General features: G+C 39.4%; 1 protein-coding gene across 3 annotated transcripts; it reads left to right on the top strand.

Moving 5' to 3' along the window:
- The first annotated feature begins 266 nt into the window (after positions 1-266).
- bco2a (beta-carotene oxygenase 2a) lies at positions 267-25,586 on the top strand. 3 transcript variants are annotated; one of them, XM_017701785.2, is made up of 13 exons: positions 267-419; positions 5,862-5,951; positions 7,200-7,386; positions 13,783-13,994; positions 20,512-20,627; positions 20,758-20,860; positions 20,995-21,123; positions 22,504-22,664; positions 22,847-23,014; positions 23,452-23,589; positions 24,002-24,184; positions 24,720-24,830; positions 24,999-25,586. In XM_017701785.2, exons 1-13 carry the CDS (start codon positions 413-415, stop codon positions 25,116-25,118), a joined length of 1,725 nt encoding a protein of 574 aa, XP_017557274.1. In that variant the 5' UTR covers positions 267-412; the 3' UTR covers positions 25,119-25,586. The 3 variants fall into 3 exon arrangements, with proteins under 3 accessions (XP_017557274.1, XP_037389048.1, XP_017557275.1); XM_037533151.1 differs by lacking the exon at positions 267-419 and having other exon boundaries at positions 5,795-5,951; XM_017701786.2 differs by lacking the exons at positions 267-419; positions 5,862-5,951 and adding an exon at positions 8,438-8,643 and having other exon boundaries at positions 7,250-7,386.

The following is a 25,586-nucleotide window of genomic DNA, read 5'->3' as shown; positions in this document are numbered from 1 at the left end:
GTTTGGACAGTGACGATGTTGCTGTCTTGTCTCTAAAGATAAATGAGGGTGATATAAAGTCCTAATCAAACATGTAGGCTTATCAGTGTGCAAAAATGCAGCACATGGTTGTTTAGCAGCACTGATTTCAGCTCATCAACCATAACACTATTCTACTCCCAGATGAGGACATTAAGGTGTTTTTTGTCACATTGAACGCCACCTTGAGGCCAGTGGAAGTCAATTCACTAAGCTGACTTGACCTAAATACCTCTGAACAGCAGAGCAAAGCAGAGGTTTTGTTTTACGATCAGAAAGTGCACTGGTACTGTAGACAGTAGCACAAACACAGCAGAGACAAAGTCCAGCTTGCCTTTACTGTTTTCCTTTCATCCACCACACCTTCATATCGGAGTTTTAGCTGCACAAAAAAATGAAAGGTAAGCATGTTTTCAGTTTTTTGCAGTCTCCCTCCAGTACTTTTCTAGCCTGTGCCTGCAGCTTTAATCAGATCTTTTTTCTAACGTGTTGCAGGCAGCAGAAGGGTTTCTGGAGGCGAGGTATGCAGAGTTGTGCTGTATGCCTGACCCCCTCTGCCAAAGGGATCTTAAATGTTGTGCTTTACTGTTGTTAATGCTGTCTGTTAGTTTGAGGTGTGTATATGTGATGTGTTATTTTGTATTAGGCTGTTGTGTTTTCCATAGAATGAAATTGCATGGTCATGGTGGCCTCCCCTGAGATTTTTGCTGTTATATGCTTAATTTGCTGGTGTTAATAATCATGGTCACTCCCATGTCTCTTTATTTGCCAAGATGCTACATTTGGTGTCAGAAGTGGGATAGCACCCACTCTGTGGCAGGGAGTAGAATAATGCTTTAATGAACTTCAGGGCGGACAGCAAGGAAGGCAGAGCCTAGTGAAAGTCATTTGCACTTCTCATAGCAAATGTCGTGGCCTGTCCCATATCTCCTTCTTCACCAAGACATTACAATATTTACTAAAAACAATTAAGCTGATGGGTTGAAACACTGCATATTGTGTCTTTGTACTGCTATTTCATTGCATGTCAAAGATTTACAGGTCACTGCTTCCTGTTTTTATTTGCATTTCAATGTCCCAGCTTTTTTGTAATTAGGTTTGTAAACCCTGAAACATTCAGAGAAACTATTCTTCAGTGAATGTAAGGGTAGTTTGTCATAATATTTCTCAATTAAATGTGTTTGGAGCCAAAAATATACTTAAATGAAAGTAAAAAGCATCCATATTTAAACATCCTGTACCGATCAAGTTTGCACAAGTATTTTCATTAGTATTTTTATTTTTGTCCACATTTTAGAATAAAAGTGGGCGTCAAAACTATAAAACAATTCATATGGAATTATGCAGTGACCAAAAGCAGTGTTGAACTAATCAAACTACTGTTTATTTTAGATACTTTTAGAAATGAGCCTTCTTTGTCTTGGTCATTCTCTCAAGCAGCTTCATGGGGAGCCAGCTTTTATCATTTTTCAGCAGGACTAAGGAAGTTCCACATACTCTGAGACTTTTTTTTGCATATCACTTATGCTTATGGGAGGTGGCATTTTTCAATATTTTACTGCAAATTTTACATTTTTGTTTGGAAGTAATTTTGTACTTAGGCATCATTAAATCTTTTGAGAATTAACAGAAATGAAATGAGTTATCCTCAAATACAGCCTTTTGTTATGTCAATTAACACACAGATTTCTCAGTTTTTTTTCTTGGTTATTATTTTTTTTACATCATTTGAACCCTGTTGGCCAATAGAAATATATAATCACTCTGAATAAACCCTCCTGACAAAAAAAAGTTAAGCACGTTTTTGCCCTCTCTTGTATGGTCACTACATTGGAGATCGTTTTTTTTTTGGACATTGACGATGTTTCTGTCTTGTCTCGTCTCTAAAGAGTATGAGGGTAATATAAAGTCCTAATCAAACATGTAGGCTTATCAGTGTGAAAAAAAATGCAGCACATGGTTGTTTAGCAGCACTGATTTCTGTTCATCAACCATAACACTATTCTACTCCCAGATGAGCACATTAAGGTGTTTTTTGTCACATTGAATGCCACCTTGAGGCCAGTGGAAGTCAATTCAATAAGCTGACTTGACCTAAATACATCTGAACAGCAGAGCAAAGCACAGGTTTTGTTTTACGATCAGAAAGTGCACTGGTACTGTACACAGTAGCACAAACACAGCAGACACAAAGTCCAGCTTGCCTTTACTGTTTTCCTTTTGTCCACCACACGTTCATATCAGAGTTTTAGCTGCACAAAAACATGAAAGGTAAACCTGTTTTTAGTTTTTTCCAGTCTCCCTCCAGTAGTTTTCTAGCATGTGCCTGCAGCTTTAATTAAGCTTTAATCAGATCTTTAATCCTTAATTATTTATCATTTGCATATTCATATAAAGTCATTTATCTCACTGGTGACTGCTGATCTGTTTGTTTATTTATTCATTTATATATTATTTATTTAATAGGGACGGATACATCAGTATAGAAAGTGACAAAGATTTCTGTTGCCAAGTATCATAACATTTATAGCGATACACCAGACAGGCTTTTATTATGGAAAACCAAAGTATTCTTGACTTTTTTAGATGAAGGAGTTCAGTGCAGTATGCAATCATTGTAAAAGTTTCAAAACATCCAAACAGTCCATATATGGAAACTAAGTTGTGAAATTTTGACTTCACTGTTTTTGTGATTCACAATGCTTGTTCATATACACTATATGGCCAAAAGTCTTTACTCACCCATCTAAATCATTGAATTTAGGTGTCCCAAATACTTCTATGGTCACAGGTGTGTAAAACCACCAGGGTATGCTCACTGCTTCTACAAACATTTGTGAAAGAATGGGTCGCTGTCTGGAGCTCAGTGAATTCCAGTGTGGTATTGTGGCAGGATGTCCAGTCATGAAATTTCTTTACAACTAAATATTTCACAGCCAACTGTTTATAATCTCTCAACTGATTATAACAAAGTGGAAGCAATTGGGAACAACAGCAACTCAGTCACAGTGGTAGGCCACATAAAATGAGCAGGGTCAGCGGATGCTGAGGTCATCACCTTTCTGTAGAGTCAATTGCTACAGACCTCCAAACTTCATGTGGCCTTCAGATGAGCTCAAGAACAGCGTAGATAGCTACATGGAATGGGTTTGCATAGCTGACCAGCTGCATCTAAGCCTTACATGACCAAGCACAATGCAAAGCGTTGAATGCAGTGATGTAAAGTGCTGCCACTGGAATCTAGAGCAGTGGAGACGTTCTCTGGAGTGATGAATCTGGCATCTGGCAATCTAATGGACAAGTCTGGGTTTGGCGGTTGCCAGGAGAACTGTACTTGTCTGACTGCACTGTGCCAAGTGTAAAGTTTGGTGGAGGAGAGATTATGGTCTGGGGTTGTTTTTCAGGAGTTGGGCTCGTCCCCTTAGTTCCAGTGAAAGAAACTCTTAATGCTTCAGCAGACCAAGAGATTTTCCCTTCTACAAACATTTCCCTAAAGGTCCATAAAGACATGGATGAGTGTGTTTGGTGTGAAAGAACTTGACTGGCCTGCACAGAGTCCTGACCTCAACCCGACAGAACACTGAATGAATTAGAGCGGAGACTGCAAGCCAGGCCTTCTCGTCCAACATCAGTGTCTGACCTCACAAATGCGCTTCTGGAAGAATGGTCAAAAATTCCCATAAACACACTCCTAACCCTTGTGGAAAGCCCTCCCAGAAGGGTTGAAGCTGTTATAGCTGCAAAGGGTGGGCCGACATCATAGTAAACCCTATGGATTAAGAATGGTATGTCACTCAAGTTCATATGTGAAGGCAGACGATTGAATACTTTTGACAATATAGTGTATCTGCAAGTAAGTCCCTTCGTCTCCAAATTAGTGATGCTCTTCTTAAATTTGAGGACAAAATATTATGCCTAATTTTTTATATGAAATTTAATTTCTCTGTGAGCGCTGGTCACTGAATTATGGCCAAACAAAATCTGCTGAGCTTATTATAATTTTCTCAACACTCCAATCACTGCTTATTGTTGCTGTCCACAATTACTTCAATATTCAGTGCCTAGTGTTAGGACTCCAAGCTCCTCAGAAGTATCTCAGGGTTTAAAGAGATTCAAAAAGCAAAACTACACAGCGAGCAGGGAGAGGTTCCCAGCTGACCTCAGTACAGCTGTGGCTTGGCCATAGAGTGAACTGCCTGCTTAAAGACGTCGTCCACTGGTGGCAAAAAGTAAATATACTGTCTGAAACGAAAGTGTGTGGATTATATGCGTCAAAATGCAGAGGAGCAGCAGCGCTAAGGACAGATACAGATTTAACACAAATACAGAGAAGAACTAATATTAGTGGACTTCAGAGACATTATTGTAATGGTCAGCTAGTGAAATGTTCATGTATATGTATCTTCATGTTTTATATTGTTAGATGTTAATGTTAAAGTCAACAAACAAATACTACTTAGGGGTTATCTAACCTGTTTGCTGGCATTTATAACAAGTACAAATACTATTAAAAAGTGATGCATTGAATTTAATTTGTTCAAATGTACTTCATTTCCACATTAATAAAATCTTTTCTGAGCATTTTGTCAATCTGTGCTTTATAATAGAGTAACAGTATTTTGTTAAAAGGTAACACAAAGGGAACATGTGAAGTTGCATTTTCCAGCCCTGATTCTGTGTAATCTCTATTCCTGTGTAAGTTCACTTGTAAAGTAGTAGAAAAACCATGAGATCTAATGCAGTAATTTAGGCACTGTTTCAGTGTAGTTACGCAGACTGTTTTGCAGAGCTGATGGTATTACATGATGTGAGATGTGGGGAAAAAAGATGGAAAGAAGCAAATTTGCATGTTACAGCTCTGATACCCTTTAGTTTCACTGTAATTCCAGTGTGTTACTGACTTATTATTTACTAAGAACTAGAACATCTGCATGAATTTTCTAGGCAAGTCCAACTCGTCTTATTTTTTTAATGACTAACAAATGTGTAGATCATTTTTGGGTAAATTCAACTTGTTACCTTTATTTTACCATCTTATTACAAATTTGTCATCACTACAAACATCAACTTATTATTCATTATGAACTGGAAAGTACGCAAGTAATATTTTTATTTTAAATACATTTAACTTCTGGACAGTTACAACTCATTACCACAATACTACCATAACATTACCCTCTTATTACTGATCTGTAAAGTGCTACCCATTGAGGAATGTTGTTTCTTAAACTGCTGGATTATTTGCTGACCTGTGCTGACACTGCTAGGCCTATTCTAGATGCTCTTTTATACACAAGCATGATTGCATAATATATTTTGTAAACATACCACAATGTTCCTAGTGTAAACTTTTTCAGAATTTGTTGCAGGCATCATTCATCATCAATTTCTAGAATGAGTATAAAAAACAAACAATGAAGTTGATATGGTAAAACTTTATACATCTGTGTAGTGTTTGGGGTTAAATACAGGTGTAGTCAGTGTTGTCTGTTGATATTTACATATCACAGTCCTGTCATTTTTGAATTGAGGTTTGTATGACATATTCATGTCGATCTCTTTTTGCTGGTGTAATTGGTTATTGTGGCCACACAGTGTAAATATTAAGGGACCACCTCTTCTTTTCTACCTGTCCTACTCTCTTCCATCTCTCTCTCTCTCTCTCTCTCTCTCTTGTGCACTGTTGTATAAGGCTATAAGGCCACCCCCCCCCCCTCCCCTCTGCTGTCACTGGGTAATACTCGATAATGGTACAGGCCTGTCACTCTAGGAAGGGGAGGGTTCTGCTGCACTCATAATGCGTGCTGTATTTCAGTGCACTCATGCTCTTTCTCTCACCACAGCACACGCACGCATCCTCATTCTCCTCTCCGCCCGATCTCTTGGCACCTCATCGTCTTGCACCATGCTCCATGTGAAGTCTCAAGCCCCAGGTAAGATGATTCCGGGTCTGGTCCATCTGTCTCTGTTGTTTAGTGCAGCTACATTTGTTGTTTGTGCGGTTGTCACTTTATATTTAGGCTTTAATTTTTAATTAACAATTGGATACGCTCTATGGTTTATTTATTTGCTTTTTGGACTATGTAGATCCTGCCTGATTCCATGAGGCTGCAGTGTCGCCAATGTGTGTGTGTGTGCTGTTAGGGTGCCTTTGTTTAAAGGCTGCTGCTGAGTCAAAAAGAAATCTTAAGCTTTTAAAGTAATGGGAGGCCATGCTGTAGGGGAATGAGCAGACAGTTATGTGGAGCACTGGGTTTGACAGCTAAGTACGTGCAAATCTGCAGAAACCAGTCTGAAAATCCCTTTAAGCTAGCTGTCAGTGTAGATCAACTGACATCAAATAAGTAATGCACTGAATATATAGTGCCCTGTGATGGACTGGCGACCTGTCCAGGGTGTATCGTGCCTTTCGCCCGAAGACTGCTGGGATAGGCTCCAGCACCCCCCCGCGACCCTGACGGAGAAGCGGCTTGGAAAATGGATGGATGGATGGATGAATATATAGTCAATAATGTACTAGGGATCAATAAGAGCATGTTAGTGGCCAACATCAATAAAAATTCTGAAAATTAATATGATTGGCTGTATATTTGTATTTTAGATTGCCAGTAGCACTCCAATAGTTTAACTTAAACAGTGCGGACAGATATAATAGTCATGTCTCAATAGTCACATTTTAAATGGTAATAAACAGCAGAAACTCAGTCTTAATAAGGGGTAACTCGGGGGAAGAAGGCCCCAGGGTAATGTTACCCAATTCCCAAAATTTCTCTACAGAGCTGGGTGCACTACTTTTGTCTATGTTTATACTTAAGTTTGTGCATAAAGCCTTTACTAGGTCCTTAGGCTGATTAGTTTTAAACTATCTTTTTAATAAATTTGGTTGCCCCATAAGTCCTCAAGTCATGTCTAAACTAGCAACAGCTAATTAATGCTAACACATTTAGTAAAAAAATGACAAATCATTTAAATTAACTTTTTTTCTCTCACTGCCTTCTTCAGTTACTGCCGCTCCACAATCCTCAATCAACACACCAAGATGCTAAACTTATCACTCACAGAGATACCCACTACTTGATCTCAAATGAGCGCAGTAACACTGAGATTAGTAACTGTTCACACTGATTTAACAGTCTATTTTTTCCCCAAATCCTTTAACAGCCTGTGGTGTTTCTCCTCAGTTGGCAACAATCAGCAAACAAATGGCTTCAAAGAGCTGCATGGCCTCCAGTGCATAGCTCCTTTGGTGCAGACAGTGGAGGAGACTCCAGAGCCTATCCCTGCCAGAGTCAAGGGCACCATCCCTACCTGGATCAAGGGAAGTCTACTCCGCAATGGACCTGGAAAGTTTGAGTTTGGAAACCAACAGTGAGTAGAGTCTCACTACAGCCGATGGTCTCAGGCTGTTCTCGCAATTTCCCTACCATAGCTTTCCTCAAGCTTTGTGCTAGTAGGTGCCTAGGAATGTATTACTTTGTACTGTATTACACCCAACACTCTGCACTAGTTACTGTAAGCATATATGGGCTATATGGATAATTCTATCAAATTGGTTCAAAGTCAGAATTTGAAACCCATTTCAGACTTTTAATTAAATTAGTATTTCAGGGGTTCCGGTTATGGTGGCTTGCTGAGAGGATGCGTGTTAATCTGCTCTGCTACCTCGTCAACTAAATCCTTTGTAAAAGTGTTTTTTTGGGACGGTTGTTTATCTCAAACTATCAGAAAACAGGAGGTAATGCCAACGACACAAAAAAGCAAGCCTAAGCTGCAAACAAACTCTTCAACCTAAGTTGCTGAACTTCGCAATGCCGACCAACAATCCTAACTCTACAGTTAGCATTGAAGCTATGGAGACCAAGCAAATGGCTAATGCTAGCAAGGCATCCGAAGGCACAGCACCAGGGATGAATAACTCTGTGGTTACAGATGGCTCGCAAGCAGTTTCTGACACTATACTGGCAGCTATCGACAAGATGAAGTCTGAGTTTTCCATCAGGTTTGATGGCATATTAGTGGCCATCGAAAATGTGAGGAAAGACGTTACAGACTGCACAGAATGGGTCACACAGGCAGAGGCGAGGATTTCAACAATATAATGATTACCAAAGGTAATGTCACCAACCTTAGGGTTGGTTGGTTTACCTGAGAGAGCAGAGGGCTCTGATGCATGTGGCTTTCTAGAGAGCTGGATACCAGAGGTTTTAGGGTTGGCACCTTCAAGTACAAAATTCACAGTAGAGAGGGCTCACAGAGTCGGTCCAAAAATGGAGACCACCAATTCCTCAAGAACAATGATAATGAAGTTTCTGAATTATAAGGATGAAGAAACAGTGGTGACAGCCAAGATGAAAGAGCAGATCCTCTATAAGAACCAACCGGTGCGATTTTACCAAGACATGGCGGCTGGTGTGCACAGGAGGCGAAAGGAGTTTGACAAGGTGAGGTGACGGCTTCGGTCACTGGGGCTACGGTTCAGAATGATTCCTCCTGCAAGACTACTGGTGACATACAAGGGATGGCCACACATCTTCAGCAGTCCTGGAGAAGCTGAATAGTTCATCGGGCAGCTCAAATAGGGTTGAAGAGTTGAGGAGAATTCGGAAGTAAATGCTAAATCCGTGGGTAAGTGAAGTTAATGACTATTTGTGAGCTATCTAAAGAGGGCCTATAGGCTCCAAGTGTAAAAAAGATTTGGGTCAGATGTCATCCATGGAATACTTGTGTATTCTGGACTATTTTCAAAGATTAAGCAGTTAAGCATTATGTTGTTATTGATGAAATTGACGTTTTTTTTTTCTTGTTCAAAAAGGACACCTAACAATATTTCTCCCAATTTCTATGTGCAATTTTTTTTAAACAATGAGCATATTTGTCACGATTGGCCCCTCCCAGACGTGTCCAAGTTTTGGTTTAGCCCATGTGCATTTATTTTGGTTTAGCCCCCACGTTTCATCACCCAGCCCCTGATTGTCAGCACCTGTTTTCCACCTGTCCGTCGCTTTCCCGGTGTATTTAAGCCCTGTGTTTGCACCTTGTTTTGGCTGGTCTTTATGTAACGGGAAGCGAGGAGGCGGATGCATACGTGCAGTGAGATTTATTAAGGCTAAATCTAAAATCAGGGTCATAATGGTCCAAAGTCAGAAGGCCAACACGGATAGATCGGGGGGCAGACATGACAGACAAACCAGAATCCAACAAAACAAGCAGAGCAGAACAGAACAAACAGAACATCCAACACAGCAGATAACAGTTCAGACAAACAATGACCAGCACTAGACTAAGGTGTCGCCAAAACAAGGGGCCGGACTAGGAAACCAAAACAAATGCACATGGAAGATCAAAACACAACATGAACACATGGACAGGACTGAGAGGGGCCAATCGTGACACATTGCAGGTGAATAAGCTCATTAAAGACCATTTGGGGCGATATATTATCGCCCATGGAACTCTCCTTAAGGAGGAATTAGTTTGGTAAATATTTATGCCCCAAATGTAGATGATCCCATTTTTTTTACAGAATCTATTTCTCACTTTATCTACATTCTCCGGAAGTTATGTATTAGCAAGTGACTAACCGTACCTTAGACCCAGTGAGAGACAAGAGCTCAGGTGTAGACCAATCACACTCATGAAGTAGGGGGGTAATACATCATTTTATGAAAGAATTAAACCTAATAGATAGTGATGATGAAGTTAGCGAGGAATGCGCCCAAGTGATGAGGGGCATTCTGAAAGGTGGGGATACATACAGTTTCTCAGAAGGACATTGAGTGGGAAGCTAGATGTCTTCAAGGGCCTCTTCTATCTCTGCATCTTCCACCTGATAGATGATATCTTAACCTCGGGGGTTAGGATTCTCTCTGGCTCTTTCTCTAGGGAAGTGTGCGCTGATTGGTATCTTCTAGAAAGGGCATCAGCTTTCGTCTTGCAGGAACCTGGTCTGTAAGTTATGCTAAATTTAAATCGGGCAAAGAACAGTGACCACCTCACTTGTCGTGGGTTAAGCCGCTTGGCTGTGCGAAGGTATTCCAGATTTTTATGATCTGTCAATATGATGAATGGATGATTAGCTCCCTCTAGCCAATGCCTCTATTCTTCTAGTGCTAATTTCATAGCGAGTAGTTCTCGGTCCCCTATCTGATAGTTCCTTTCTGGCCCTGTCAGCTTATGGGAATAAAATGTCACTGTGTGTAGCTTGGCTTGGACTCCATTTCTTTGGGACAACACTGCCCCTACACCTGTCTCGAAGGCATCAACTTCTACTACGAAAGGTTTATCTGGATCAGGGTGTGTGAGAATGGGGGCCAAAGTGAAGGCTGTTTTAAGTTTTTGGAAATCTGTATCTGCTTGTTCATTCCAGACAAGCTTCCTCTGGTTTTTCTTTAGAAGCACGGTTAAGGGAGATGCTATCATACTGAAATTTCTGATAAACCTTTGGTAGAAATTAGCAAATCCTAAAAGAGCTGTAATTCCTTTACTGAACTAGGTATGGCCCAGTCTACTAAGGCATCCACCTTACTGTCATCCATAATAATTCCTTGCTGGCTAATTACATACCCCAAAAATGAAACTGACTGTAAGTGAAAGTCACATTTCTCATCTTTAAGGAACAAGTTATTCTCAAGCAGCCTTTTTAATACTAGGCGCACATGCTTGACATGAGATTCTATGAAGGGAGAGTAAACAAGGATGTCATCCAAGTAGGCTATTACAAATTTTCCAAGCATGTCCCTTAGCACATCATTAATAAATGCCTGAAACACTGAGGGGGGCGATAGAGAGCCCGAAAGGCATCACTAAATATTCATAGTGCCCCCTGGTGGTTAAAAATGTGGTTTTCAACTCATCACCAGCTTTGACCCTAATTAAATTGTAGGCATTATGGAGATCCAACTTCGTGAAGTACCGAGCTCCTTTGAGCTGCTCTAAGGCTACGGGAACCAGAGGAAGCGGATATGGGTAAAACTTGGAAATTTGATTTAGGGCTCGATAATCTATACAGGGCCGGAGTCCCCCATCTTTCTTCTTTATAAATAAAAAGCTGGGAGCTATAGGGGACGTAGAAGATCTGATAAAACATTGTTCTAATGCCTCATCAATGTAGACATCTAATGCCTTCTGCTCTTCTTGCATCAAGGGGTAAACTCTCGCTTTAGGGAGGATAGGATCTTCAACGAGATCAATTGTACGTTCTATCATATGGTCTATGAGGTGGTAGTTTAGTGGCGTTCTGCTTGTTAAATACTTCTTTCAAGTCACTGTACTTGGGGGTGGGGGGGGGGTCTGGAATGGGGAGTCTGATGCAGGAAGTCGAATTCTCAAAAAACACTGAGCACTGCAACAAAAAGCCCAACATTTATCTGGGTCTCCCTCAAACTTATCAGGCTGGTTGATGTTAAGGGGTTCCTTTGTACCAGAAGCCACGATCTGCTCCATCAGGCTCACAGTCCAAAATTGATTAGTCATTTCTTTCATGCTGTTGACTAGTTGCACCAGCTGCGCTTGTTGGTCCACCTGCTGATGAGTCAATGATTCCAGTGAATGAGTAATAACCTTCCAAAACTTACTTGTGTATACCCCGGAGTTGTCCTTGTTCTGTGATAGCCTTCTTAAAGGCTTCCTGATCCGCCATCTGCATATTTGGCGAAGTATTCTGTGATGCGGAGAGAATTGCAGATGGACGCAGATAAAAATACCAACGTGATTTATTACAAATCACAAATGTCAAAGGGTAAAGCAGCAACGTAGTCAATGTCCAGGCTAGAGTCAAAATCACAAATCAGAAAACACCATCTAAGGTACCAAAAGGTAAAAGACAAAAATCCAGGAGTCAAAGCAATCATTTATTGAGGGATTTCTTCCACCCTCTCTAAAAGTAGCTTTGATTACCTTGTTGCCAAAGCCTGGTAAACTAAATAATAAATGTGAGAATTTGAGGCCTTTTGAATGCAGATGTAAAGGTACTATGCAAGATTTTAGCTAGAAGGATCGAGGAAATAATACCAGTGATAATTGCAAAGGATCAGAACAGTTTTATGACACTCTTTCACTGTCTATGGCAGTATGTCCACACAAGAAAATACTGGGAAGCAGTGAAGGACTGTATCCAGGGCATCCTGTATATACAGATACCATTGGACCCAAAGCTCTTCCTATTGGGTTTATATCCAATGAATTACAAAATCAGAAAAAGTCATCAACAGTTTTTAGAAATTGGTATATTATTAGCTAAAAGAGTTTTTGCTGTACCATGGAAAAGAACAAGTGCGCCAGGTGTAGATAAATGGTTAGGTGAATTATCTACAACTTTGCCCTTAGAAAAAATTTATTATGCTATCAAAGGTAAATATTCATCCTTTCATAGTATTTGGGGTCCATTTGTCGACTGTCTAGAGAATACAGATTTAACTCAGATGTTGTAAGATCCTAAGACCACATAAGTAACCCTCTGCAGCTTAAAATATTTAAAACCATTTGTTTTCCCTACCCAATGCTCAGAAGTAATGCAAGTAAACAATGATTTGATCATTTTAATACTCTTACAATGTCCTCAACTTACTTACAATTTATATATATATATATATATATATATATATATATATATATATATACACATTCTTTGTCTTATTTTTGTTCATGGTTTGTTTTTTGGGTTTTTTTTGTGCATGTTTGGATATGTTTATAATATTGTGGTAAACATTACAATTTGTTAAAATCAATAAAGACAAAGAAAAAAATAGTATTTCAGCTAAAATTTTGTTTATTTCAATAAAATAAATAACTGAACTTTATCATTTGTAACTACCAGTGCAAAAATAATGCCTCTGAAATGTTAGCAAATGTTTCAGAAGTGACAATGTTAGCTCAAAACCACTAGCCAGTACTTGTACAGCAAATAAAGCTTTGAACAGTTGTGCACACATACAATAATTTTTCATTATAATAAAATCAAAAACATGTTTCAGTAGTGACAGTTCTTAATGTTATACACTGATTTTCAGACTTTGAGACACATTTACTTGAAAACATTGGAATCTAACTGCTTCCCATGTGGCCACGAGGGACAGAGATGCAGTTTTATTTTCTGCTCGAAAATGCAGAAGTAAAATAAGTCTATGGTCTAAAACTTCATGGTTTGGTAATGACATGAAAGTGTGGGACAGAATTTTTAAATTAAACTTTTACTTAAAAATTAAACTTAGAATAAATCTAGATATTTCAACCTGTCTTAAAAAGAAATACAAACACAAAACTTGAAATTTTAGGGCTAATGACATACACCTCCCAACAGAAACTACTCTATAAATAATGATTTTGTATATGTTTAGTTCATAGTTTGTTTGTTTTTTAATACGGGACTAAAGCTGTAGAATGATCAATATATTATGCACTTTTACTAACCAGTTTACACTATTGTAGTTGGTTACTTTGTACTTCATTTCCCCCAACACTATGTGCCAGTTAGTGTAAACATTTAATATATTGACTATATAGAGGCAGCCATGGATTGGAGGTTAGGGAACCAGTCCTGTGACCGTAAGGTCCCCTGAGCCTACAGTACGTGACTGAAGTGCCCTTGAGCAAGGCACCTAACCCCCAAATGCTCCCTGTGTGCAGTGCATAGGGCTGCCCACCGCTCTGGGCAAGTGTGCTCACCACCCCTTAGTGTGTGTGCATTCACTAGTGTGTATGTGGTGTTTCACTACACAGATGAGTTAAATGCAGAAGTATATGTTTATATTTCTGCTCTCTCCTCAGCTACAACCATTGGTTTGATGGGATGGCTTTGATGCACCGCTTTCAGATTATGGATGGTCAGGTGACCTACAGGAGCCGGTTCCTACGCAGTGATTCCTACAACCAGAACTCTGAGAGGAATCGCATAATGGTGTCTGAGTTTGGCACACTGGCTTTCCCTGACCCCTGCAAGAACATCTTCCAGCGCTTCCTGTCCCGCTTCGAGAAGATAAGTGAGTGTGGTGGCAAGACAGGAGGTGGCTTAAAGGAACAGTTTGGCAAACTAATTTAATTTACCCAAGTTACCACTTTCTTTGCAGGCAGTTAGTCAGGCAAGACATGTTAGAAGTCTAGATTTGGCTTCTTTAGTTTAGTATTAAAGCTAGGAGGCTCACATCGCTAACAAACATTACAACTCAATAGTCACCCAAATAGCACATCATTTCTGCAAAAAAATATGACCAACACTTCTCTAAACCTGCCCCACATCCAGATCTGGCTTCAGGTTGTACAGACTTAGTTTAACTGTGCTTTAGAAACAGCAGGGCTGGTATTCACAAAACAGGTCTGACCTTGCATCAGATTCCTACTGGATAAGCACTCCTACTTCAGAGGTGGTTTGGAAATACAGACTTGTCTAAAGAGGTTGCATGTAGTTCTGTTCATTTGTATAGTTCACAATAAGTCATACGGTGTCTTAAACATCAGCACGTCTGCCAAACCTTAACGAAGATCTTCAGTGGGGTAAAAGTCTGTCATAAACTGGTGTATACTTTTTTGGGAGGCCTTTATTGGTTAATTAAGTTGTTATCGATTTGTACATAGCCTTGCTTTTATTTTGTCTCTATGTGGACTCGTCTGGATCTGAATGTTTCGTATAAATTGCATTATTATCCCAAACAAGGACTTAGTTACATGTTTTTGTTTTCCCATACATTGACACAGGTCCCCTTGATTTTAGTTGCATTAACAAAGGAAAGATGTGTTGCTGCATCAGTTAGATTACATGCATTGTAATACACTAATGAAAAAGGGTTGTTAGGCCCATGAATTACTATTACTTCAATTTGACTTGATCTCTTTGTTTTTAACATTATCTATTCATTTACTTTAATGGCAGGTTAATTATGACATATCTGTTGCAGTAGTTCATGACATCTGTGTGCCTGGTGGTAATATGATGTTCAGGGGAGGCTTTGGGGGTCTTATTTTGGCCTTGGCTATAGGTGTGGCAGACAGAGATTAGGCAAAGCACTGGTGTACTGGTGTATTCCTTTAAAGAATCACTTCTAGACTACTCTATCATAGCCAACACACTGCATTTTTGTTGAGGACACATTCCCCACATGAAACAGCTGAAAAGACAGAGTCTCTTCAGCTAGGATTCATAATATGATTCAGTTCAGATTAAAGCCGCATGTTGTTCATTATGGTAAAACGAAGTCATAACGGAGTGTAGTAATCTTGCTCTGCACCTCATCCAAGTCGTCAGAGCTACAATGTTACTGTGGAATTAAATACTGAAATTTAATTGCCAAATATCAAGGCTTTGATTCAAGTGCTGTACACAGTTCCCATTTGTTGCTAGTTTATTTCAACATAAAGGGCTGCTCTGATATTTTAGCATATGAATCTCATGTTTAATTTGTCAGTCATTTGGAAAGTGCAGTAGGCTCATAGACACTTCATAAACGCCCAATGCCATTTCTTATTTTAAGCCCTATCCCTTGTTTTCGAGTGTGATCTTGCCCCCTGGAACTGAGTTACAGAGTTGCAGTAGAAAGATAAAAAAATTACTAAATTAAAGAGGCCATGACTTCATTAACAGGCTACTATTGGTGCTCTGTAGGTGACCCTGCCAGTATGCAGTGACAGCAGTGGAATGGTAAGGTTCAGCAACCTCACTGCTCCTCTATTATTAAATTTAGGTCATCATATGCCTGGAAAGAGGGGGTATGGGACAACTATTTATAATTGCCCACCCCTAATTCTTGTGAAATGGAGCTGAAGTCGACTATTCGCCAGCTTCTTGTTTGAATTTTCCCATTCCGCCTTAAAATGATGCAGCAGTACTGATACCCAAGGTGCCAGATGGCACGCATGCTAAGCATAAAAAATGACATGAAACTAAGATAAAACAATGGTCGTCGTAATTATTGATGTAGAATTACTCACATTTCTTTGCTCGCTTGTACAGCCATTGTGCCAGGTTTTTCTTTTTTCCTTATAACACTCAGTTTGAAGGACAATGTTGCTACAACACTTCACCCTACCCCTCTCTCTCAACAAAAATCCTGACACCCTACCCCTAAGCATGAACATCAAATAGAGGGGTAAGTGATGGGGCTAATGCATTTTACATCTTGTCAGAGCATTTTGTTTGGCTAGTTGAATAGCCTCTAAAGCCAGACACTGGGTGATTTAAGAAATCTTGTTCTTTGGTGAGTCCCTCTGCACGTTTGAATAGACCCCTGTGTACAAATAAAACCCATGATTTAAATGCTTCCACTGGACGAAAACATTCAGTCCATGATGCATGAAATGTACTCCCTACGGAAAACTCTCTCTACAGATGATCTCAAATAAAGCTGTTTGATTCAAAACAATACATTGCACACAGAGTACTGAGCAAACACACTGCGAAACTGGGCGAAACTGCGAAAGGTAGTGATGTACATGCTAAGACAATACAGACTTTCTACAGCCTATTTATAAAGATCATCTAAAATGTTTCTATAAAAATATGTACATGGAAATAATGTTTATACACTATAAAGTCATCAGCATATACAGTAAGAAATGTGGACTTTTTTCACCCCTGATTTGCCAGGCTATGTGTCTCTGGCCATATTGAGGAAGCACATTGATTATGCTTTTGTGTTTAAAAACTGGCTAAAATCACAGTGTATTCGTGGTGACCGACAGCTTTGTATCCAACCCCCATTACCTCTAAGTGAGCAGACCCTCCTTCACAGAAGCATGCACCAGATTTACATCACATGGTTGCACTGGGTATCTGAATGTCTGAGTGGGTATCCGAGTATGAGTAAGGGAGTGAGCTGATGCTTGATACCAGTATTGGTATCACTGCATCCCTGTGCACTGGCTTCCACTACTAATAAAACATCTCATGTTTCAAGCCTTCAAGGACTTGAGGCTAAATTCGATTAGGTTTCTGATAGAAAGACTTATTCCAGCCATAGTGTTTTCAAAGAACACTAGTTTTATTTTCATTTCATCAGTCAGCACAAACTGAGTGAAAACAATAATTATACACTGCTCTCTAATTGGGAGCCTGACCCTAAATGGCTACTATTTCTGGATGCACAGCTTCTAAAAACACTGAATATACTTCCAGAAAGCACAGAGCAGGAATCAGCAACATGCTGCTCCAGTACCACATGTGACTTATTTCACAGCCCTGTTGCAGCTCCACGGTACTTAGATAATTAGATTTTACGGTAATTAGATTTTCAGTAAAAATAAAATAATCCCCCTTTTCAGTAAAATAAAGCTCTGCTGAAAGTTCTAACACAGTCCTAACACAGTGTTAACAATAAATGGTCAGAAATGCTGGAGTATTGCATAACTGTTAATTTACCAAACTTTAAGCCTGGACTGCGTAGACTGCTGGTCACAACAGCACAGACGAGAACATGAACAAGAAGCCATAAATGTGAAGCTAACTTGAGCCTTGTAAGAAGTTAATAGTTGAGAGTTATTTTACAAGAAACGTAGAAAGAAAAGTTTCCTGCTAGAGATGTGAGAAAAGCAGCTAAAGCTTAGAGCAAAACAAGTCTGCATGTTTTTTATCCGACACTAGCACATTAGCACATACAGACTTTTTTACAGGCAAGACAGTAAAATAGACTCAAAATATTGTAGCTCCCGAAGTGGTTTGATTTTTTGCTGAAAGGACAAAATGGCTCTTCTTAACATTTGGGTAGAGACCTTTTTAGTTAGAGTGCCAAAATTGGTGTGGCCTACTGTAAATCAAGGGTGACTGGGTGATTCCACTATCACTTCATGATGATGTTAGTAGTTAATCTGACATGTTAGGTCTTCAGGTCAGCTCCTAAAGTCCTAACCAGCCAGAAAGCTGTATCTACCAAGTTGAAACACAATAAGTATGACGATTCAGATGCTAAATTTTTATTTGACAGAAATACTGAGGCCACGAGGTTCAAGATTAGTCTTGAGATGCAATTAAAATCTGTCTGGTGAAAAACAAAAAAACAATTCACTTGAGTGGAAAAGGTCACAAGAACAAAACTGAACAAATTGAGCTAAATACATAACAGCCTGCAAACACAAGCAACAATCCACATCATGGTAGTTATTTTTGCTGGGGTTTGGCCAAGAGGTCATGAGGGTTGCATAACCCTCGCATGGAGGAGGAGGGAGGAGGTGAGGTATTCCCCCCCTTAATTTCCTCTCAAAGATCTACTGCATCTGCAGTAGAAACATTTTACACATTTTCCTGTAAAATTACCAAAAACCTGTTGACTCAAAACAGTTATATTAGAAGACAATAGGCATGGGGTCACACTTTAATGGTCCCTTATAGATGATCTACAGATATTTAAATTATTAACAAACTTTCTGGTTATAGTTGATTATCAACAACATTATGGTTAGGGTTAGGATTAGCATTAGTATTCGGAGTGGGTGTAGGTTTTGGCCTCGAGTTTAGGGTTAGGGTTAGGATTAGGGATACATTTAATCGAATCTTTCAAATTCAAGTTTAGTTGTATTTAATAGTCATTTATTTGAATTTTATTTAAAGACATTCAAATAAATATTAAGATCAGAATGGCAAAAAAATGTGATCTCAGTGATCTTGACTGCTGCATGATTGTTGGTGCTGAAGGGCTAGTTTGAGTATTTCTATAACTGCTGATCTCCTGGGATTTTCACACCAAACCTTATAAAGGATTCTTGATCTGTTTTACCTGCTGAAGCACTGAAGACTTGTTGCTGTGTGTACGATGAGCCTTGAGGTCTTCACCATAAAGCAAAGCTAAAGCAGACTGGAGCAGTTTTGTTTTCACAATGCACAAATTAATCGAACCACAAAAACAAACTTAATGAACCACCTTGAGAAGTGGTCTCAGTTTGGTTCATTTTTGGGACCATTTAGAGGGGTCTGAGTTAGTTTGGCATGTTCACATATGCAAAAGAAACCATGACTCAGCGGTCTGAGTTCTGAAACAGCCCAAGTGTGATAACCACTCTGTAAAGTTGTAGTCAGCAGAAAAGCATCTCAGAATGCACAACATAAGCCCTGATGTGGATGGCCTACAACAGCAGAAGACCACTTCAGATTCCACTTCTGTCAGCCAAGAACAAAAAGCTGAGGTTGCAGTGAGCACATGCTGAAAAAATGGACAGTTGAAGGCTGAAAAAATATAGTCTGGTCTGATGATTCTCAATTTCTATCTGAGGCACATGGATGGTAGGGTCAGAATTTGGCATGAATCCAATGAACAAAGCTGTCTGGTGTCAACAGTCCAGGCTGGTGGAGGTGGTGTAATGGGGTGATTTCTTGGCACAGTTTGGGCCCATTAATACCAATCATCATCACTTGAATGCTGTAGCCTACTTGAGTAATGTTGCTGACCATATGCAACCCTTTATGGCCACAATTTCCATCCATCCCATCCGTCCATTTTCTAAGCCGCTTCTCTGTCAGGGTCGCGGGGGGGGGGGGGCTGGAGCCTATCCCAGCAGTCTTCGGGCGGAAGTGGCCACAATTTACCTAATCTAATTGCTGCATTCAGCATGATACACCATGTCACAAAGTAAAAGTCATTTCAAAATGGTTTCATGAACATGACAATGAGTTCAGTGTTCCATGTTCACCAGATCTGATTCCAATAGAACACCTTTGGGATGTGGTAGGACAGAAGATTTGCAGCATGAAAGAGCACCTAAAAAATCAACATGGAGCAAAATGAAGTTTCCAACATCTTGTGGAATCCATGGCACAAATAATTGCGACTGTTTTACAAGGAAAAGGAGGCTCTACCCAGCATTAGTATAAGTGTTCCTAATAAAGTGCTCGGTTAGTGTACATGTGAAAACGCGTTTGGCCATTTTTCTGGGATAAAATGAGAACAATTTAAAATAAATTTCATTTCAATAGGTGCTCATTACGTTTTCAATACATATTAAAATTATTATTAACACGTTCAAAGATTTTTGTAAAATGTAAGATTTAAGTTTTAAATTGAAAGATGTAGCATTATTGACTCAATAGAAAAAAAAACACGCTAACATACGGTGCCTGTGAGTCTAAAGGCTGAAAAAATAATTTAAAGTGAGAGATGTCAGATCAGATTTTGCAGGAGCTTTTGAGATTGCGTCATTTACGACATAATGTGAACACATAAGCTCCATTGTCCACTCACCTGGTGAAATCAATGGCTTGAAATTATGTAATTTGATATGATTATGTGATGCGTTATCTGCACTTTTCATGTAGGTTTCAAACAAATAATGTTGCCTGAAAGTTTCACCATGTACAACCAGCCTTGGATGCTGAAATATCATTTACTACTAGTGCAATTTGAATTTTGTTGTAGGAGAATGAAATTTTAACAATTTTTTCTAGCTGTATTTAAATTACATTTCTGATAATATGCGCTCATAAAAACTGTGAAGCTAAAAAACTAAAGACACATATTACCATGACCACAAATGAATATTATTTGGCTAATGCCCCAATTCTGTGTTCTCATCCTCATACAGAGCCTACAGACAATGCAAGCGTGAGCTTCATCAAATACAAGGGCGACTACTATGTCAGCACAGAGACAAACTTTATGCATAAAGTGGACGCAGAAACTCTGGAAACAAAACAGAAGGTATGTACCACTGTCTTCACTCTCTTTTTTTTTTGGAAAGGCACAAAACTTTTTAGATGTCTGGATCTTATCACCACCACTGTGAATAATGAAATACTCTTTCCACTCTGATCAAATCTGTTCATTAAAGGTGGACTGGAGCAAGTTCATTGCAGTCAATGGGGCCACTGCCCACCCCCACATTGACCCAGACGGTACAGCCTACAACATGGGCAACTCTTATGACCAAAAAGGTGAGGCTGCTCACACATGTATATTTACATTCTCTTGTATACATTCTCACCAAGCTTTTCTGTGATCACTCTGTGACCATGCATTTCTCTCTGTATAAAAAGTGTTCAGCTGGTCTGCTCTGTGTGTTCGGCAGGAGTTTTGTACAACATTATCAGTGTGCCTCCAGCTAAAGAAGGTCCAAATGACACACTGAAAGGGGCAAAGGTGCTGTGCTCCATCAGCCCCACTGACAGAACCAGACCTTCCTACTACCACAGCTTTGGTAACCATACTAAACCAGCATTCTTGTCAGTGACTTAGACATTTACATTATATTTCCAAAAGTATTCGCTCATCTGCCTTCACACGCATATGAACATGAATGACATCCCATTCTTATCCATAGGGTTTAATATGATGTTTGCCCACCTTTTGCAGCTATAACAGCTTCAACTCTTTTGGGAAGGCTTTCCAAAAGGTTTAGGAGTGTGTTTATGGGAATTTCTGACCATTTTTCCAGAAACATGTTTGTGAGAGCAACCCATTCTTTCACAAATGTTTGTAGAGGCAGTCTGCCTGCCTTTTGGCAATACGTCTCTTTTTCATCTTACATCTTGTTTGGGAAGTGTATATCTTTTATCATTTTTATCAACTAAAGGAATTTTCATTATTTGCACCTTTCAAGGCTAAGTGTATTTATTGATGCTTAGTGAATGGCTTAGTGCTAACCTGCTGCTCTCTTCAATGGCCAGACCTGATTAGCTTAAAACACACAAAAATTAAGGTATTGAAACATTTTTCACAGAACAAATTATTTGATTATATGCCATTTAAGGTCAGTTCATTTGCATTTAAATACGTTTTCTTTTCATTAAATATATTTATTTCCACTTTCCCATTGGTTCATACACTCTCAGAAAAAAGGTACAAATGTCTCATTGGGACATTGTCACAACCCCCATCACAGTACCTTTTGTCAGGGAACACCATTGTACTATAATCCATTGAAATGATATTTTCTAAGATGTATTGACTCCACAAACTCATCTCCAGGATTTTTATTTTACTGTTCTGTTTTAAAACATTAGGTTATGAAATGGTACAAATATGTACTTTTCACCTGGAAAACCTTAAAAACACTGTTGTACCTTTGAGGGAACAATGTTCATGAAATATGAACTTACACAGCACCTATATTTATAGCAGTGAACAATACTGTGCGAAAGTCAGAGACAACCTTTAATTTAGTCCATGACAGATTGCAAGTATTTTAGATATGTCGCCCTCTATGTTGCATTCGGGAAATTCAGACAAACACCAGAGAACCTTTTTAGGCCTGAAGTAAGAGTGGGCTAAATGTAAGGTAAAAGCTTACTGTTCATCTGAAGGTGATGATTTCCCTTGCAAGTAGACTATCTCATGCCTAATCTTTTTATATCCAATATAATTAATAATTTGAACTTAATGAAGTATTTAATGACTAATAATTTGAATATTAGTGAATTTTCTCCGATCAGATAACTCAGATGTTCATATAGGCTATTTTTTGTTGTGAGCTTCTGCAATTGCTCAATTTCAATCTTTGATTTCAAGTAACGAATGTTGAAAAAATTTGTATGATGGCAGAACTTACTGGTGTCATGTCCTTGTTTTTCCCCACCAGCCATGTCAGAAAATTATGTGGTATTCATTGAGCAGCCCATAAAGATGAATCTGTTAAAGATGGCGACGTGCAAGCTGAGGGGAAAAAACTTTAACAGCGGCATCTACTGGGACCCCAACCAGGAGACTGTCTTCCACCTCGTCAACAAGCAAACTGGCATGGTAACAATGAAGCGCCTGCTGGGGGCTCACTGGCGATTGAAATTGATGGAAGTTGTGTAACAGTGCTTCAGGAAACTGGCCTTCTGGGGTCATGAGTATCATGGTTTGAATTTATTTCAGACTTGCAGAGATTTTACCGAGTTACCGTTAGAAGTTGTTTGTTCCCCTTTGCTGTTTTCTAGGTGAGCCCAGTGAAGTATCACACCAAGGCTCTGTCCACCTTCCACCAGATTAACGCTTTTGAGGAGGCCGGCTTCCTCATGGTAGACATGTGCTGCTCGGATGATGGCCAGGCCATCAACACCTTCCTCATTCAGAACTTACGCAAGTCTGGAGAGGCACTGGACAAGGTTCATTAATACTCGCTCTTTTCCCCTCTCACTCACTTTCTTCATCTGTCACTTGCCAATCCTTTCTCTCTGGGCACAACCACAACAACCATAAATTCTTCAACACATATGTATAGAACTGAACTCGACAAACTCCCGTGTGAATATTCCCTGCAGCAGCTCCAGTGTACAGCATTTGAGAACACTGTCATTGTGCCATTCTGTTCTATTCTATCTACCTACTTTTTATGTGACTGCCGTATTTCATGATTATGACCAAAATATCTGGTCAGCGAACAGAAGTTTCCCTCATTACTGTTTTAGCTAGGTTAAGGAACATGTGGTTACTTGTTAAACCTGTCTTAAAATTTGGTACAGGCAGTGAGTCCAGCACCAACTGCGACTCGTAAAGGTTCGTTATAATTGACAGACACTACCAACTATTTTGAATTTCTCAGGTGTATAACAGCTTGGCCAGGACGTTTCCTCGCCGCTTCGTCCTGCCTCTAAACATCACTAGCGACACTCCACTAGACCAGAATCTCAACACACGACCCAACAGCTCCGCAACCGCTGTCTGCCACAGCAAAGACAAGGTAAATTACAGAATACAGATTATGTTTGCAGTAATTTACTCTTATTTATAACCTAGTGTGGCATTACAAGTCTGTGTGTGTGTGTGTGTGTGTGTGTGTGTGTGTGTGTGTGTGTGTGTGTGTGTGGCTAGCCCACTGTAAAATGGATTAAATGCCAATCACTATCTTTCATACCAACTATAACTGAGTCTATAACTATAACTATTACAAAACGGTGTTGCTCACCTTTACCACTGGTCCAGGATTGTTTACATTAAACTGTAATTTTTTTTTAGATTTATTAAATGTAACATAGTAATTGCCTTTTCCACAGCTTATCTTTACTACTAAAACAAAACTTTTACTTTAATGCTGTTGAACCTCAGTACAATTATGTTATTGCATCCATTTCCAATTCTGCTTTCCTTTCCAGGTGTTCTGCACATTTGAGGATCTCCATAGTGATGACCTGCTGGATTATGGTGGTTTGGAGTTCCCCCATATTCATTATAACAGGTTCAACACCAAACCGTACCGCTACTTCTACGGTTGTGGTTTCCGCCACCTGGTGGGAGACTCGTTGATCAAGATGGACCTGGATGGTAAAAAGCTCAAGGTCAGCTCATGCTTCTGAATCAGGCTGGCAAACTGATCTATGTAAACTAATGAGAAACTTACCAAAATACATGTATTTTTAACGTGTTATTAATTTTGAATGATATTTGTGTATAGACAGTATCCAGAGAGGGGCTGTAGCTTCCCCTTTTCAGAAGCCAAACAAGGAAAAATGTCCATAATGGATAAAGTTAGTAGCTATAGGTGTAGGCTAAAACAAAGAACTTCCCGTTTAGCCAATCAGATCCTCAAAAACCTCAAGTTCAATAAAAAACTACATCCACATCCTTAGTGTGATTTTTCACACAGATAAATCACATTTAAAATGAGTAAATTGAGATGTTATGAGAAAAAAAATTCTTGTGCTTTACAGATTCTCATGAAGTTCAATGGTATTTTTGCACAAAGTACAAAAGAATGCATTTGTGGGCAGAGCATGGTTTGGGCTGATTGTTTAAGAGCAGTGTGGACACTGGCTGCACTGTTCAGTGTAATAACTGAACCTTTATAATTCTTGATCTGTGTTTGATTGACAGGTGTGGTATCAGCCGGGCCTGTACCCGTCTGAACCTGTGTTTGTGCCCTCACCTGATGCTACGGAAGAGGACGATGGGGTCATCTTGTCTGTCATCCTCAAGCCCACTGAGGTATGACACTGACACAGTACACAATACACAAAAATACCTAAATTAGTTGCATTTAATAAAATATCCTTTACCAGAATTCCATCAGTAGGGTACAAACCGTCCACAGTTAAGACCTCTATGAATAGCCTTTTCTGAAGGTGCTCACACCCCCGCCTTTTGGTTTTTTAGGATAGGAGCACGTTCCTCTTGGTTCTAGACGCCAGGACGTTCGAAGAGCTGGGAAGAGCCGAAGTGCCTGTCAACATTCCATACGGCTTCCATGGAACCTTCCAATCTGCAGAGAACTAAGTAGAAGTAGTATGATTACCACAATAAGCCCGTGATGACCACATGCTGCTTTGACCATGGCTACACTGGACTGTTTATTATGGTTAAAGATACTCCTCACTGATTCAGTACTTCAGAAAACCCATGCCAAAGATTTGCACAACCAGAACACAACACAGTGGCAGGAATAAGGGATCATGCTGAAGGTCAGAGTATAATTCAAATAGACGAGGGTGGAGGTGAAGGAGAGGAGAAAGCAATATTTACTCTAATTGTTTTATATGAGATTCTGCCAAATGCATCTTGTTTTACTGTTTCACACTAAAACTAAACTCTTTGTAACATTTTTAATGTGTTATTCTCTGAATAGGGTTTAATATAATACAAATGTGTTAAATATCCACACATTACCCCTTAATATATTAGCATTAATGTACACATTTTTAAAGAAGGAAAGCATGTTTAACTGCTTTATATATAAAGTTTGCC

The sequence above is a fragment of the Pygocentrus nattereri genome, chromosome 23 (assembly GCF_015220715.1).
Source record: "Pygocentrus nattereri isolate fPygNat1 chromosome 23, fPygNat1.pri, whole genome shotgun sequence".
NCBI classification, from domain to species: Eukaryota; Metazoa; Chordata; class Actinopteri; order Characiformes; family Serrasalmidae; genus Pygocentrus; species Pygocentrus nattereri.
Note: the sequence above shows the minus strand (reverse complement) of the source record. Positions and strands in the feature narration are given on the sequence as shown.